At 48.8% G+C, this 19,113-nt stretch overlaps 1 protein-coding gene across 1 annotated transcript in view; it reads left to right on the forward strand.

The window, feature by feature from the left end:
• Positions 1 to 19,113, forward strand: part of LOC118377850 (protein unc-13 homolog B-like) — a 135,911-nt gene that overhangs the window by 20,210 nt on the left and 96,588 nt on the right. Inside the window, exons 6-7 of the mRNA XM_052479557.1 lie at positions 287 to 506; positions 6,067 to 6,294. Of these exons, the coding sequence (XP_052335517.1) occupies positions 287 to 506; positions 6,067 to 6,294 (448 nt within the window). The remainder of the gene's footprint in view (positions 1 to 286; positions 507 to 6,066; positions 6,295 to 19,113) is intronic.

Raw genomic sequence — 19,113 nt, forward strand, 5'->3', positions numbered from 1 at the left:
CTCCCTCTTCCTATCTACATTTCTCTCTGTCCCTCTACCTCTCTCTCCTCCTCTCTCCCTCTTCCTATCTATCTTTCTCTCTGTCCCTCTATCTATCTCTCCTCCTCTCTCCCTCTTCCTATCTATCTTTCTCTCTATCCCTCTACCTCTCTCTCCTCCTCTCTTCCTATCTATCTTTCTCTCTGTCCCTCTACCTCTCTTTCCTCCTCTCTCCCTCTTCCTATCTATCTTTCTCTCTGTCCCTCTATCTATCTCTGTCTTCCCCTCCCTCTCTCTTCTCCTACAGAAGAACCACGTGTATAAGAAAACCCTGCAGGCTCTGATCTACCCCATCTCCTGCACCACGCCCCATGCCTTCCAGGTGTGGACTGCCTCCACACCCACCTACTGCTATGAGTGTGAGGGACTGCTGTGGGGCATCGCCCGCCAGGGCATGAGGTGTGCTGAGTGTGGGGTCAAAGTTCACGAGAAGTGCCAGGAGCTGCTCAACGCTGACTGTCTGCAGAGTGAGTAGAGGAGAAGATAAGGGCTAGTAAAAATGGGAGGAAAGAGGGGGTTGAAATGCTGAGGACGTTCAATTGTACCTTTTCTTGTGTAACTCGCAACGTGCATGCCCCTCCCACCTGACCATGCCCCTCCCACCTGATATCTTTTTCAGATATCTATTTAATAATAATAATAATATATGCCATTTAGCAGACGCTTTTATCCAAAGCGACTTACAGTCATGTGTGCATACATTCTACGTATGGGTGGTCCCGGGAATCGAACCCACTACCCTGGCGTTACAAGCGCCATGCTCTACCAACTGAGCTTTCCTGTGTTTGAGGGGTGTCACTTAAATCTCTCTGGATTGATTGTTAAATCTCTCTGGATTGATTGTTAAATCAATCAAATCTCTCTGGATTGATTGTTAAATCACTCTGGATTGATTGTTAAATCTCTCTGGATTGATTGTTAAATCTCTCTGGATTGATTGTTAAATCTCTCTGGATTGATTATTAAATCTCTCTGGATTGATTATTAAATCTCTCTGGATTGATTGTTACATCTCTCTGGATTGATTATTAAATCTCTCTGGATTGATTGTTAAATCTCTCTGGATTGATTATTAAATCTCTCTGGATTGATTATTAAATCTCTCTGGATTGATTGTTAAATCTCTCTGGATTGATTGTTAAATCTCTCTGGATTGATTATTAAATCTCTCTGGATTGATTGCTTTCATTTTACTCGTGCGACTCTTTCATACTCTTGCTTGCGCCCGTCGTTTTTCCCCCGTTAAACGCTACGATTGCGGATGTATTTGTAATCAAACACACCCTGGTGATAGCTGTAATGGGCTCAATGGAACATGTTGTCTTTTCGTTGAATCCATAAGAACGCTAAAGCTTCGTCTGGGATTTAACACACCGTCTCAACACTTACATCACAAGAAAGACAAGAAATATAACTTTATTTTGATGGGTGTTCATTTTTTGTGGATTTTTAAAAAAGTTTCAAGTTTAATACAGTTGAAAAGTTTACAAATGTGATGCACTGAAATGAAAACAACTTCTGAAAATGAACACTGGGATTATAGTGATATTTTGTCTGATCTCTCTAACAATGTAAAGTCTGTTTAGACGGGTGTAATCTAGAGCCGAGCCTGTTGATTTTTAATCTGAGGGTATCCGGCTACTTTTTGAATTATGCAACAGAACGTGACAACAACAGGTAGGGTAGACAGAGCAGGTGAGTGCAGGTAGGGTAGACAGAGCAGGTGAGGGCAGGTAGGATAGACAGAGCAGGTGAGGGCAGGTAGGATAGACAGAGCAGGTGAGGGCAGGTAGGATAGACAGAGCAGGTGAGGGCTGGTAGGGGAGACAGGGCAGGTGAGGGCAGGTAGGGTAGACAGAGCAGGTGAGTGCAGGTAGGATAGACAGAGCAGGTGAGTGCAGGTAGGATAGACAGAGCAGGTGAGTGCAGGTAGGATAGACAGAGCAGGTGAGGGCAGGTAGGGGAGACAGAGCAGGTGAGGGCAGGTAGGGGGAGACAGGGAAGGCTAGGGGCAGGTAGGATAGACAGAGCAGGTGAGTGCAGGTAGGATAGACAGAGCAGGTGAGGGGCAGGTAGGGGAGACAGAGCAGGTGAGGGCAGGTATGGGAGACAGGGCAGGCGAGGGCAGGTAGGATAGACAGAGCAGGTGAGGGCAGGTATGGTAGACAGAGCAGGTGAGGGCAGGTAGGGTAGACAGAGCAGGTAGGGTAGACAGAGCAGGTGAGGGCAGGTAGGGGAGACAGAGCAGGTGAGGGCAGGTAGGGGAGACAGGGCAGGCTAGGGCAGGTAGGATAGACAGAGCAGGTGAGGGCAGGTATGGTAGACAGAGCAGGTGAGGGCAGGTAGGGTAGACAGAGCAGGTAGGGTAGACAGAGCAGGTAGGGTAGACAGAGCAGGTAGGGTAGACAGGGAAGGTCGGGTAGACAGAGCAGGTGAGGGCAGGTAGGGTAAACAGGGCAGGTGAGGGCAGGTAGGGTAGACAGAGCAGGTAGGGTAGACAGGGCAGGTATAGTAGACAGAGCAGTTGAGGGCAGGTAGGGTAGACAGAGCAGGTGAGGGCAGGTAGGGTAGACAGAGCAGGTAGGATAGACAGAGCATGTGAGGGCAGGTAGGGTAGACAGAGCAGGTGAGTGCAGGTAGGGTAGACAGAGCAGGTAGGTTAGACAGAGCATGTGAGGGCAGGTAGGGTAGACAGAGCAGGTGAGGGCAGGTAGGTTAGACAGAGCAGGTAGGGTAGACAGAGCAGGTGAGGGCAGGTAGGTTAGACAGAGCAGGTAGGGTAGACAGAGCAGGTGAGGGCAGGTAGGGGAGACAGAGCAGGTGAGGGCAGGTAGGATAGACAGAGCAGGTGAGGGCAGGTAGGATAGACAGAACAGGTGAGGGCAGGTAGGGGAGACAGAGCAGGTGAGGGCAGGTAGGATAGACAGAGCAGGTGAGGGCAGGTAGGGGAGACAGAGCAGGTGAGGGCAGGTAGGATAGACAGAGCAGGTGAGGGCAGGTAGGATAGACAGAACAGGTGAGGGCAGGTAGGGGAGACAGAGCAGGTGAGGGCAGGTAGGGTAGACAGAGCAGGTGAGGGCAGGTAGGATAGACAGAGCAGGTGAGGGCAGGTAGGATAGACAGAGCAGGTGAGGGCAGGTAGGATAGACAGAGCAGGTGAGGGCAGGTAGGATAGACAGAGCAGGTGAGGGCAGGTAGGATAGACAGAGCAGGTGAGGGCAGGTAGGATAGACAGAGCAGGTGAGGGCAGGTAGGGTAGACAGAGCAGGTGAGGGCAGGTAGGATAGACAGAGCAGGTGAGGGCAGGTAGGGTAGACAGAGCAGGTGAGGGCAGGTAGGATAGACAGAGCAGGTGAGGGCAGGTAGGATAGACAGAGCAGGTGAGGGCAGGTAGGATAGACAGAGCAGGTGAGGGCAGGTAGGGTAGACAGAGCAGGTGAGTGCAGGTAGGGTAGACAGAGCAGGTGAGGGCAGGTAGGGTAGACAGAGCAGGTGAGTGCAGGTAGGATAGACAGAGCAGGTGAGGGCAGGTAGGGGAGACAGAGCAGGTGAGGGCAGGTAGGATAGACAGAGCAGGTGAGGGCAGGTAGGGGAGACAGAGCAGGTGAGGGCAGGTAGGACAGACAGAGCCGGTGAGGGCTGGTAGGGGAGACAGGGCAGGCTAGGGCAGGTAGGATAGACAGAGCAGGTGAGGGCAGGTATGGTAGACAGAGCAGGTGATGGCAGGTAGGGTAGACAGAGCAGGTAGGGTAGACAGAGCAGGTAGGGTAGACAGAGCAGGTAGGGTAGACAGGGCAGGTAGGGTAGACAGAGCAGGTGAGGGCAGGTAGGGTAAACAGGGCAGGTGAGGGCAGGTAGGGTAGACAGAGCAGGTAGGGTAGACAGGGCAGGTATAGTAGACAGAGCAGGTGAGGGCAGGTAGGGTAGACAGAGCAGGTAGTAGACAGAGCAGGTGAGGGCAGGTAGGGTAGACAGAGCAGGTAGGGTAGACAGAGCAGGTGAGGGCAGGTAGGGTAGACAGAGCAGGTGAGGGCAGGTAGGGTAGACAGAGCAGGTGAGGGCAGGTAGGGGAGACAGGGCAGGCTAGGGCAGGTAGGGTAGACAGGGCAGGTATAGTAGACAGAGCAGGTGAGGGCAGGTAGGGTAGACAGAGCAGGTGAGGGCAGGTAGGGTAGACAGAGCAGGTATGGTAGACAGGGCAGGTATAGTAGACCGAGCAGGTAGGGTAGACAGGGCAGGTATAGTAGACAGAGCAGGTGAGGGCAGGTAGGGTAGACAGAGCAGGTGAGGGCAGGTAGGGTAGACAGAGCAGGTGAGGGCAGGTAGGGTAGACAGAGCAGGTGAGGGCAGGTAGGGTAGACAGAGCAGGTGAGGGCAGGTAGGGTAGACAGAGCAGGTGAGGGCAGGTATGGTAGACAGAGCAGGTGAGGGCAGGTAGGGTAGACAGAGCAGGTGAGGGCAGGTAGGGTAGACAGAGCAGGTGAGGGCAGGTAGGGTAGACAGAGCAGGTGAGGGCAGGTAGGGTAGACAGAGCAGGTGAGGGCAGGTAGGGTAGACAGGGCAGGTGAGGGCAGGTAGGGTAGACAGATCAGGTGAGGGCAGGTAGGGTAGACAGAGCAGGTGAGGGCAGGTAGGATAGACAGAGCAGGTCAGGGCAGGTAGGGTAGACAGAGCAGGTGAGGGCAGGTAGGATAGACAGAACAGGTGAGGGCAGGTAGGGAAGACTGATTAAGTAAGCCCTTGCAGCCTTGTTCCACCCCTATATGTACACCTGGTGAATTTATGCAGAAGAGGCAAATTAGCACTTTTCTTTATTTTAACACAAAATATTTCCAAAATACTGTATACAATAAGAACATGTATATATGAGTGCAATCTCTGAAGAAAAAAGACGTTTGACAACCATGAATTATTTGTTGTGCGAGTAAAATGTTTTAAGTGCCGAATGGATTATAAAAATTCTACAAGTTTGAAGTATCTTCATCCATTGTACATCGGGTTGGATAAAAGCGTCTGCTAAATGGCATAGATTATTATTATGATGATGATGATTATTGGTATTATTATTGTTGTTATTATCAGTATATTATTACTATTAGTATTGTTATTATCATTGTTATTATTAGTATTGTCATTATATTTAGTATTAGTAGTATTGTTATTAGCATTATTATTAGTAGTATTGTTATTATAATTATTAGTAGTAGTATTGTTATTATTTTTAGCAGTAGTATTAGTAGTATCATTATGTGTAGTGGTATTATCATTATTATTATTTGTATTATCATTATTATTATTATTATTATTATTATTATTATCATTGTAGTAGTATTAGTAGTAGTAGTAGTATTACCACTATTGTTATTATTATCAGTATTATTAGTATTATAATTATTATTATTGGTAGTATTAGTATTATGATTATTATTAGTAGTATTATCAGTATTATTATTATTAGTATTATTATTAGTATTATTATTATTAGTAGTAGTAGTAGTATCATTATTGTTATTAGTGGTACTATTATTAGTAGTATTATCAGTATTATTATTAGCGATAGCATTATTAGTAGCATTATTATTATTATTATCATTATTCTTAGGATTATTAGTAGTATTAGTATTATTAGTAGCATTGGTATTATCATTGTCACTAGGAGTAGTATTAGTAGTAGTATCATTATTGGTAGTAGTAGTAGTATTATTAGTAGTAGTACTATCATTATTATTATTATTAGTAGTAGTAGTATTATTAGTAGTATTATTAGTATTATCAGTATTATTATTAGTAGTCGTAGTAGTATTATCAGTATTATTATTATTATTATTAGTAGTAGTATTAGTAGTAGTAGTAGTAGTAGTAGTAGTATCATTATTATTATTAGTTGTAGTATTATATTGTCCAACTGTTGCATTTAATATAACTATTTTGATTACCGTTGCTAGTGTAAATCTCCCTCTCCTTTTCAATTTTCTCCTCCCTTCTCTCCTCCCCTTTCTCCTCCCCTTTCTCCTTCCCTCTCTCCAGGGGCGGCTGAGAAGAGCTCTAAGACGGGAGCAGAGGACCGGACCCAGCACATCATCACAGCCATGAAGGACAGGATGAAGATCAGGGAGAGGAACAAGCCGGAGATCTTTGACGAGATCAGGGCTGTGTTTGCCGTCACTAAGCTGCTCCATGCGCAGCAGATGAAGACCATAAAACAGAGTGTGTTAGACGGAACCTCCAAGTGGTCTGCCAAGATCACCATCACAGGTACGTACTGTACCACACCGCACTGCAACACTCTACCACACCGCACTGCAACACTCTACCACACCGCAACACTCTACCACACTGCAACACTCTACCACACCGCAACACTCTAACACACTGCAACACTCTACCACACCGCAACACTCTACCACACCGCACTGCAACACTCCACCACACCGCACTGCAACACTCTACCACACCGCACTGCAACACGCTACCACACCGCACTGCAACACTCTACGACACCCCACTGCAGCACTCTACCACACCCCACTGCAACACTCTACCACACCGCACTGCAACACTCTACCACACCCCACTGCAGCACTCTACCACACCCCACTGCAGCACTCTACCACACCCCACTGCAACACTCTACCACACCCCACTGCAGCACTCTACCACACCCCACTGCAACACTCTACCACACCGCACTGCAACACTCTACCACACCCTACTGCAGCACTCTACCACACCGCACTGCAATACTCTACCACACCGCAGCACTCTACCACACCGCACTGCAACACTCTACCACACCGCAACACTCTACCACACCGCACTGCAACACTCTACCACACCGCACTGCAACACTCTACCACACCGCACTGCAACACTCTACCACACCGCACTGCAACACTCTACCACACCACACTGCAACACTCTACCACACCGCACTGCAACACTCTACAACACCGCACTGCAATACTCTACCACACCGCACCGCAACACTCTAGCACACCGCACCGCAACACTCTACCACACTGCAGCACTCTACCGCACTGCAACACTCTACCACACCGCACCGCAACACTCTACCACACCGCACCGCAACACTCTACCACACCGCAACACTCTACCACACCGCAACACTCTACCACACCGCAACACTCTACCACACCGCAACACTCTACCACACCGCACTGCAACACTCTACCACACCGCAACACTCTACCACACCGCAACACTCTACCACACCGCAACACTCTACCACACCGCAACACTCTACCACACCGCAACACTCTACCACACCGCAACACTCTACCACACCGCACTGCAACACTCTACCACACCGCAACATTCTACCACACCGCAACACTCTACCACACCGCAACATTCTACCACACCGCAACACTCTACCACACCGCAACACTCTACCACACTGCAACACTCTACCACACCGCAACACTCTACCACACCGCAACACTCTACCACACCGCACTGCAACACTCTACCACACCGCAACACTCTACCACACCGCAACACTCTACCACACCGCAACATTCTACCACACCGCAACACTCTACCACACCGCAACACTCTACCACACCGCAACACTCTACCACACCGCAACACTCTACCACACCGCAACACTCTACCACCCCGCAACATTCTACCACACCGCAACACTCTACCACACCGCAACACTCTACCACACCGCAACACTCTACCACACCGCACTGCAACACTCTACCACACCGCAACACTCTACCACACCGCAACACTCTACCACACCGCAACACTCTACCACACCGCAACACTCTACCACACCGCAACACTCTACCACACCGCACTGCAACACTCTACCACACCGCAACACTCTACCACACCGCAACACTCTACCTACCATACCGCAACACTCTACCACACTGCAACACTCTACCACACCGCAACACTCTACCACACTGCAACACTCTACCACACCGCAACACTCTACCACACCGCACTGCAACACTCCACCACACCGCACTGCAACACTCTACCACACCGCACTGCAACACGCTACCACACCGCACTGCAACACTCTACGACACCCCACTGCAGCACTCTACCACACCCCACTGCAACACTCTACCACACCGCACTGCAACACTCTACCACACCCCACTGCAGCACTCTACCACACCCCACTGCAGCACTCTACCACACCCCACTGCAACACTCTACCACACCCCACTGCAGCACTCTACCACACCCCACTGCAACACTCTACCACACCGCACTGCAACACTCTACCACACCCTACTGCAGCACTCTACCACACCGCACTGCAATACTCTACCACACCGCAGCACTCTACCACACCGCACTGCAACACTCTACCACACCGCAACACTCTACCACACTGCACTGCAACACTCTACCACACCGCACTGCAACACTCTACCACACCGCACTGCAACACTCTACCACACCGCACTGCAACACTCTACCACACCACACTGCAACACTCTACCACACCGCACTGCAACACTCTACAACACCGCACTGCAATACTCTACCACACCGCACCGCAACACTCTAGCACACCGCACCGCAACACTCTACCACACTGCAGCACTCTACCGCACTGCAACACTCTACCACACCGCACCGCAACACTCTACCACACCGCACCGCAACACTCTACCACACCGCAACACTCTACCACACCGCAACACTCTACCACACCGCAACACTCTACCACACCGCAACACTCTACCACACCGCACTGCAACACTCTACCACACCGCAACACTCTACCACACCGCAACACTCTACCACACCGCACTGCAACACTCTACCACACCGCACTGCAACACTCTACCACACCGCAACATTCTACCACACCGCAACACTGCAACATTCTACCACACCGCAACACTACCACACAACACTCTACCACACTGCAACATTCTACCACACCGCAACACTCTACCACACCGCACTGCAACACTCTACCACACCGCAACACTCTACCACACCGCAACACTCTACCACACCGCAACACTCTACCACACCGCAACATTCTACCACACCGCAACACTCTACCACACCGCAACACTCTACCACACCGCAACACTCTACCACACCGCAACACTCTACCACACCGCAACATTCTACCACACCGCAACACACTACCACACCGCAACACTCTACCACACCGCAACACTCTACCACACCGCAACACTCTACCACACCGCAACACTCTACCACACCGCACTGCAACACTCTACCACACCGCAACATTCTACCACACCGCAACACTCTACCACACCGCAACACTCTACCACACCGCAACACTCTACCACACCGCACTGCAACACTCTACCACACCGCAACACTCTACCACACCGCAACACTCTACCTACCATACCGCAACACTCTACCACACCGCACTGCAACACTGTACCACACCGCAACACTCTACCACACCGCAACACTCTACCTACCATACCGCAACACTCTACCACACCGCACTGCAACACTCTACCACACCGCAACACTCTACCACACCGCAACACTCTACCACACCGCACTGCAACACTCTACCACACCGCAACACTCTACCACACCGCAACATTCTACCACACCGCAACACTCTACCACACCGCAACACTCTACCACACCGCAACACTCTACCACACCTCACTGCAACACTCTAAAATAAATGTTTTGAAGAAAGTTCAACAACAGGTTGAAACTGAGCATAAAACAATGGTCGTTGTAGATGTTGGTTTGAAGCCTAACACAACAAAATGGACAGCGCTTTCCATATGCATATTAGGGCTTATCTCTACACATTGGGCTTATGAGCTCAAGCCCCTCCCCCCATTTTTGTTTGTTTGTTGACTGCATTAAAATGATGATTGTGCTGTTATACAATTCATAGCCCACCACATATTACACATGGCAGAAAAATATAAAACAACACTGATTTAAGATGGCTTCGCAACATAATTGGTCTAGCCTATACTCCAAAATTAAACTAATTTGAGTTATCGCCTCTGAGTGTGGACTGCAGTATAACGCATACTGGATGGACTGGTTACCTTATGCCACGCTTCAACATGTATATCCGTGAGTCTGGGACAGAACTTAGCCCTAGGAGATGCTGTTGGTTCATTGATTGTGCAGGGCGGCTTGTAGCCTAGTGGTTAGAGCGTTGGGCCAGCAATCAAAAAGTTGCTGGATCGAATCCCTGAGTTGACAAGGATCAAATCTCTCGTTCTGCCCCCTGGACAAGGCAGTTAACCCACTGTTCCCTGGTAGGCCGTCATTGAAAATAAGAATTTGTTCTTAACTGACTTGCCTAGTTAAACAATGGTAACAATTGAATTAAAAATACAGTTAGCCTACAGTTATAGTGAATTTGTACTTGACTTTTACGTAGGTGGAGAAAAGAAAACAGCCAGGCAACTCCCACTTTTTGTTATCCAGCGGGACTCGTGGGTGCAGGAATCAGACGCAGAGAGAGAGAGAGAGTAACGGAGTAAAGTGCTTTACTCTTGTACACCATAATAATAAGCCCAACACAATACAGGGCGCAGGACAACTATACATAACAACCCAAAAACCACAGGGTGTCAAGTAAAGGAAAGAAAATCCACCACTACCTAACATGCACACATAACATTAAGACAATCCACCACTACCTAACATGCACACACATAACATTAAGACAATCCACCACTACCTAACATGCACACGTAACATTAAGACAATCCACCACTACCTAACATGCACACATAACATTAAGACAATCCACCACTACCTAACATGCACACGTAACATTAAGACAATCCACCACTACCTAACATGCACACACATAACATTAAGACAATCCACCACTACCTAACATGCACACGTAACATTAAGACAATCCACCACTACCTAACATGCACACATAACATTAAGACAATCCACCACTACCTAACATGCACACACATAACATTAAGACAATCCACCACTACCTAACATGCACACCACATGCACACGAAAAATTAAGACAATCCACCACTACCTAACATGCACACATAACATTAAGACAATCCACCACTACCTAACATGCACACACATAACATTAAGACAATCCACCACTACCTAACATGCACACGAAACATTAAGACAATCCACCACTACCTAACATGCACACACATAACATTAAGACAATCCACCACTACCTAACATGCACACATAACATTAAGACAATCCACCACTACCTAACATGCACACACATAACATTAAGACAATCCACCACTACCTAACATGCACACGAAAAATTAAGACAATCCACCACTACCTAACATGCACACATAACATTAAGACAATCCACCACTACCTAACATGCACACACATAACATTAAGACAATACACCACTACCTAACATGCACACGAAACATTAAGACAATCCACCACTACCTAACATGCACACATAACATTAAGACAATCCACCACTACCTAACATGCACACACATAACATTAAGACAATCCACCACTACCTAACATGCACACATAACATTAAGACAATCCACCACTACCTAACATGCACACACATAACATTAAGACAATCCACCACTACCTAACATGCACACATAACATTAAGACAATCCACCACTACCTTGAGATTTAAATGTTTTTTAGAGTGAAGTACATCAAAAAATCAAGAGAAAACTGCAAGACTCAATAGAAGACAAAACAAGGAACAAACCAAAAAGACAGGCTTTTGAAAAATTAACTATTTTTCATAAAATTGTACAGTTATCTTAGCTAGCTGAATTGCTAGCAGAATTGTTTACTTGTTGCTAAGCAGTTGCTAGGGACTCTCCTGGAAGAAGCTAGCTAGCTTACAAAGAATAACAACAAAAAATATCTAGTTAACAGAAGAAAGGAAGACAAAATAAGGACAAACGAAGGACAGAAGAAAAAGGAAAAGAAAGAGGACAACAAAGTGAAACAGTCAGCACTTCTATTGCAACTTCGTATTTAGTCGTCCAAACATAGTCTACACTGCTATCTGCCCAGCAGCTAGCCAGCTAGCAAACGTCCACCGTCTACCGAATAGCAGCACTGTAGAAACTATTACACTCAACTGAACGACTTGATTAGTGTAGTGTTAGCTAGCTACATAGTTGTCTTTGCTGTCTTCGTATCCAAGATAATTGTGTAGTTTAGAGCGTGTAGTCTTAGAGTGATTATCTTAATTTACCGAGGTTAGCTAGCCAGCTATTTGTCGTCCTTAACATAGGAGACACTGCTAGCTAGCCAACAGCTAGCCAACGTCTACTGAATAGAACTTCCGCACTCAACAACCCGGTCGCATTCCGCTTCGCTCCACAGGTAGTATCACATTTTCATTTCATTTCATTACAGCACAACGGTTTGATTTGTTTGATCGTAGCTAGCTACATAGCTAGCTACATAGCCGTCTGTGTATCAAAGATAATTGTGTAGTCTAGAGCGATTTTCTAGGTTAGCTAGCCAGCTATTGTCGTTCTTTTAACGCAAAGTAACGTAATCAACACTGCTAGCTAGCCAGCTAGCCCCCGAATAGCAGCACTGTAGAAACTATTACACTCAACGGAACGACTTGATTAGTGTAGTGTCAACAACGCAGCCACTGCCAGCTAGTCTACAAAGTCAACAACGCAGCCACTGCCAGCTAGGCTACTTCAGCAGTACTGTATCATTTTAATCATTTTAGTCAATAAGATTCTTGCTACGTAAGCTTAACTTTCTGAACATTCGAGACGTGTAGTCCACTTGTCATTCCAATCTCCTTGCATTAGCGTAGCCTCTTCTGTAGCCTGTCAACTATGTGTCTGTCTATCCCTGTTATCTCCTCTCTGCACAGACCATACAAACGCTCCACACCGCGTGGCCGCGCCACCTAATCTGGTGGTCCCAGCGCGCACGACCCACGTGGAGTTCCAGGTCTCCGGTAGCCTCTGGAACTGCCGATCTGCGGCCAACAAGGCAGAGTTCATCTCAGCCTATGTCTCCCTCCAGTCCCTCGACTTCTTGGCACTGACGGAAACATGGATCACCACAGATAACACTGCTACTCCTACTGCTCTCTCTTCGTCCGCCCACGTGTTCTCGCACACCCCGAGAGCTTCTGGTCAGCGGGGTGGTGGCACCGGGATCCTCATCTCTCCCAAGTGGTCATTCTCTCTTTCTCCCCTTACCCATCTGTCTATCGCCTCCTTTGAATTTCATGCTGTCACAGTTACCAGCCCTTTCAAGCTTAACATCCTTATCATTTATCGCCCTCCAGGTCCCCTCGGAGAGTTCATCAATGAGCTTGATGTCTTGATAAGCTCCTTTCCTGAGGACGGCTCACCTCTCACAGTTCTGGGCGACTTTAACCTCCCCACGTCTACCTTTGACTCATTCCTCTCTGCCTCCTTCTTTCCACTCCTTTCCTCTTTTGACCTCACCCTCTCACCTTCCCCCCCTACTCACAAGGCAGGCAATACGCTCGACCTCATCTTTACTAGATGCTGTTCTTCCACTAACCTCATTGCAACTCCCCTCCAAGTCTCCGACCACTATCTTGTATCCTTTTCCCTCTCGCTCTCATCCAACACTTCCCACACTGCCCCTACTCGGATGGTATCGCGCCGTCCCAACCTTCGCTCTCTCTCCCCGCTACTCTCTCCTCTTCCATCCTATCATCTCTTCCCTCTGCTCAAACCTTCTCCAACCTATCTCCTGATTCTGCCTCCTCAACCCTCCTCTCCTCCCTTTCTGCATCCTTTGACTCTCTATGTCCCCTATCTTCCAGGCCGGCTCGGTCCTCCCCTCCCGCTCCGTGGCTCGACGACTCATTGCGAGCTCACAGAACAGGGCTCCGGGCAGCCGAGCGGAAATGGAGGAAAACTCGCCTCCCTGTGGACCTGGCATCCTTTCGCTCCCTCCTCTCTACATTTTCCTCCTCTGTCTCTGCTGCTAAAGCCACTTTCTACCACTCTAAATTCCAAGCATCTGCCTCTAACCCTAGGAAGCTCTTTGCCACCTTCTCCTCCCTCCTCAATCCTCCTCCCCCTCCCCCCTCCTCCCTCTCTGCAGATGACTTCGTCAACCATTTTGAAAAGAAGGTCGACGACATCCGATCCTCGTTTGCTAAGTCAAACGACACCGCTGGTTCTGCTCACACTGCCCTACCCGGTGCTCTGACCTCTTTCTCCCTCTCTCTCCAGATGAAATCTCGCGTCTTGTGACGGCCGGCCGCCCAACAACCTGCCCGCTCGACCCTATCCCTCCTCTCTTCTCCAGACCATTTCCGGAGACCTTCTCCCTTACCTCACCTCGCTCATCAACTCATCCCTGACCGCTGGCTACGTCCCTTCCGTCTTCAAGAGAGCGAGAGTTGCACCCTTCTGAAAAAACCTACACTCGATCCCTCCGATGTCAACAACTACAGACCAGTATCCATTCTTTCTTTTCTCTCCAAAACTCTTGAACGTGCCGTCCTTGGCCAGCTCTCCCGCTATCTCTCTCAGAATGACCTTCTTGATCCAAATCAGTCAGGTTTCAAGACTAGTCATTCAACTGAGACTGCTCTTCTCTGTATCACGGAGGCGCTCCGCACCGCTAAAGCTAACTCTCTCTCCTCTGCTCTCATCCTTCTAGACCTATCGGCTGCCTTCGATACTGTGAACCATCAGATCCTCCTCTCCACCCTCTCCGAGTTGGGCATCTCCGGCACGGCCCACGCTTGGATTGCGTCCTACCTGACAGGTCGCTCCTACCAGGTGGCGTGGCGAGAATCTGTCTCCTCACCACGCGCTCTCACCACTGGTGTCCCCCAGGGCTCTGTTCTAGGCCCTCTCCTATTCTCGCTATACACCAAGTCACTTGGCTCTGTCATAACCTCACATGGTCTCTCCTATCATTGCTATGCAGATGACACACAATTAATCTTCTCCTTTCCTCCTTCTGATGACCAGGTGGTGAATCTCATCTCTGCATGTCTGGCAGACATATCAGCGTGGATGACGGATCACCACCTCAAGCTGAACCTCGGCAAGACGGAGCTGCTCTTCCTCCCGGGAAGGACTGCCCGTTCCATGATCTCGCCATCACGGTTGACAACTCCATTGTGTCCTCTTCCCAGAGCGCTAAGAACCTTGGCGTGATCCTGGACAACAAACACCCTGTCGTTCTCAACTAACATCAAGGCGGTGGCCCGTTCCTGTAGGTTCATGCTCTACAACATCCGCAGAGTACGACCCTGCCTCACATAGGAAGCGGCGCAGGTCCTAATCCAGGCACTTGTCATCTCCCGTCTGGATTACTGCAACTCGCTGTTGGCTGGGCTCCCTGCCTGTGCCATTAAACCCTACAACTCATCCAGAACGCCGCAGCCCGTCTGGTGTTCAACCTTCCCAAGTTCTCTCACGTCACCCCGCTCCTCCGCTCTCTCCACTGGCTTCCAGTTGAAGCTCGCATCCGCTACAAGACCATGGTGCTTGCCTACGGAGCTGTGAGGGGAACGGCACCTCAGTACCTCCAGGCTCTGATCAGGCCCTACACCCAAACAAGGGCACTGCGTTCATCCACCTCTGGCCTGCTCGTCTCCCTACCACTGAGGAAGTACAGTTCCCGCTCCGCCCAGTCAAAACTGTTCGCTGCTCTGGCTCCCCAATGGTGGAACACACTCCCTCACGACGCCAGGACAGCGGAGTCAATCACCACCTTCCGGAGACACCTGAAACCCCACCTCTTTAAGGAATACCTAGGATAGGATAAGTAATCCTTCTCACCCCCCTTAAAAGATTTAGATGCACTATTGTAAAGTGGATGTTCCACTGGATGTCATAAGGTGAATGCACCAATTTGTAAGTCGCTCTGGATAAGAGCGTCTGCTAAATTACTTAAATGTAAATGTAATACCTAACATGCACACACATAACATTAAGACAATCCACAACTACCTAACATGCACACACATAACATAAAGACAATCCCGCACAAAACAAGGGTGGGTCAAACTACTACATGTAGGGAAGCTAATTAAACTAAAATACAAACAGGTGAAACTAATAAGACAAAACCAACAGACAAACAAAAAAAGGGATCGGTAGCGGCTAGTAGGACGGCGACTGCCGAGCACCGCCCGAACAGGCAGGGGAGCTAACTGCCCGAACAGGCAGGGGAGCCAACTGCCCGAACAGGCAGGGGAGCCAACTGCCCGAACAGGCAGGGGAGCCAACTGCCCGAACAGGCAGGGGAGCCAACTGCCCGAACAGGCAGGGGAGCTAACTGCCCGAACTGGCAGGGGAGCCAACTGCCCGAACAGGCAGGGGAGCCAACTGCCCGAACAGGCAGGGGAGCCAACTGCCCGAACAGGCAGGGGAGCCAACTGCCCGAACAGGCAGGGGAGCCAACTGCCCGAACTGGCAGGGGAGCCAACTGCCCGAACTGGCAGGGGAGCCAACTGCCCGAACAGGCAGGGGAGCTAACTGCCCGAACTGGCAGGGGAGCCAACTGCCCGAACAGGCAGGGGAGCTAACTGCCCGAACTGGCAGGGGAGCCAACTGCCCGAACAGGCAGGGGAGCCAACTGCCCGAACAGGCAGGGGAGCCAACTGCCCGAACAGGCAGGGGAGCCAACTGCCCGAACAGGCAGGGGAGCCAACTGCCCGAACAGGCAGGGGAGCTAACTGCCCGAACAGGCAGGGGAGCTAACTGCCCAAACTCTTATGTGCCCGAACAACAGTCTTATGTAGACGGCCGTTAGATCATTGGGCCAGTAACCAAAAGGTTGCTGGATCGAATCCCCGAGCTGACATGGTAAAAATCTGTTGATCTGCCCCCCGAGCAAGGCAGTTAACCCACATCCACCGAAGACGTGGATGTTGATTAAGGTAGACCCCCCCCCCCCGAACCTCTCTGAATCAGAGGGGTTGGGTTAAATGCGGTAGACACATTTCAGTTGGAGGCATTCAGTTGACTGACTAGGTATCCCCCTTTCCTTTCTGTTCTACAACTGACTAGGTGTCCCCCTTTCTGTTGTATAACTGACTAGGTATCCCCCTTTCTTTTCTGTTGTACAACTGACTAGGTATCCCCCTTTCTTTTCTGTTGTACAACTGACTAGGTATCCCCTTTCCTTTCTGTTGTATAACTGACTAGGTATCCCCTTTCTGTTGTACAACTGACTAGGTATCCCCTTTCCTTTCTGTTGTACAACTGACTAGGTATCCCCTTTCCTTTCTGTTGTACAACTGACTAGGTATCCCCTTTCCTTTCTGTTGTACAACTGACTAGGTATCCCCTTTCTGTTGTACAACTGACTAGGTATCCCCCTTTCTGTTGTATAACTGACTAGGTATCCCCCTTTCCTTTCTGTTGTACAACTGACTAGGTATCCCCTTTCTGTTGTAGAACTGACTAGGTATCCCCTTTCCTTTCTGTTGTACAACTGACTAGGTGTCCCCCTTTCCTTTCTGTTGTACAACTGACTTGGTATCCCCTTTCTGTTGTACAACTGACTAGGTATCCCCCTTTCCTTTCTGTTGTACAACTGACTAGGTACCCCCTTTCCTTTCTGTTGTACAACTGACTAGGTATCCCCTTTCTGTTGCACAACTGACTAGGTATCCCCCTTTCTTTTCTGTTGTACAACTGACTAGGTATCCCCTTTCCTTTCTGTTGTATAACTGACTAGGTATCCCCCTTTCTGTTGTACAACTGACTAGGTATCCCCTTTCCTTTCTGTTGTACAACTGACTAGGTATCCCCTTTCTTTTCTGTTGTACAACTGACTAGGTATCCCCCTTTCCTTTCTGTTGTACAACTGACTAGGTATCCCCCTTTCTGTTGTATAACTGACTAGGTATCCCCTTTCCTTTCTGTTGTACAACTGACTAGGTATCCCCTTTCCTTTCTGTTGTACAACTGACTAGGTATCCCCCTTTCCTTTCTGTTGTACAACTGACTAGGTATCCCCCTTTCCTTTCTGTTGTACAACTGACTAGGTATCCCCCTCTCCTTTCTGTTGTACAACTGACTAGGTATCCCCTTTCCTTTCTGTTGTACAACTGACTAGGTATCCCCTTTCCTTTCTGTTGTACAACTGACTAGGTATCCCCCTCTCCTTTCTGTTGTACAACTGACTAGGTATCCCCCTTTTGTTGTATAACTGACTAGGTATCCCCCTTTCCTTTCTGTTGTACAACTGACTAGGTATCCCCCTTTCCTTTCTGTTGTACAACTGACTAGGTATCCCCCTTTCCTTTCTGTTGTACAACTGACTAGGTATCCCCCTCTCTTTTCTGTTGTACAACTGACTAGGTATCCCCCTTTCCTTTCTGTTGTACAACTGACTAGGTATCCCCCTTTCCTTTCTGTTGTACAACTGACTAGGTATCCCCCTCTCCTTTCTGTTGTACAACTGACTAGGTATCCCCCTTTCTGTTGTATAACTGACTAGGTATCCCCCTTTCCTTTCTGTTGTACAACTGACTAGGTATCCCCCTTTCTGTTGTATAACTGACTAGGTATCCCCCTTTCCTTTCTGTTGTACAACTGACTAGGTATCCCCCTTTCCTTTCTGTTGTACAACTGACTAGGTATCCCCTTTCTGTTGTACAACTGACTAGGTATCCCCCTTTCCTTTCTGTTGTACAACTGACTAGGTATCCCCCTTTCTGTTGTATAACTGACTAGGTATCCCCCTTTCCTTTCTGTTGTACAACTGACTAGGTATCCCCTTTCTGTTGTATAACTGACTAGGTATCCCCTTTCTGTTGTACAACTGACTAGGTTCCCCTTTTCTGTTGTACAACTGACTAGGTATCCCCTTTCCTTTCTGTTGTACAACTGACTAGGTATCCTTTCCTTCCCCCTTTCCTTTCTGTTGTACAACTGACTAGGTATCCCCTTTCCTTTCTGTTGTACAACTGACTAGGTATCCCCTTTCCTTTCTGTTGTACAACTGACTAGGTATCCCCTTTCTGTTGTACAACTGACTAGGTATCCCCCTTTCCTTTCTGTTGTACAACTGACTAGGTATCCCCTTTCTTTTCTGTTGTACAACTGACTAGGTATCCCC

The sequence above is a fragment of the Oncorhynchus keta genome, chromosome 25 (assembly GCF_023373465.1).
Source record: "Oncorhynchus keta strain PuntledgeMale-10-30-2019 chromosome 25, Oket_V2, whole genome shotgun sequence".
NCBI lineage: Eukaryota > Metazoa > Chordata > Actinopteri > Salmoniformes > Salmonidae > Oncorhynchus > Oncorhynchus keta.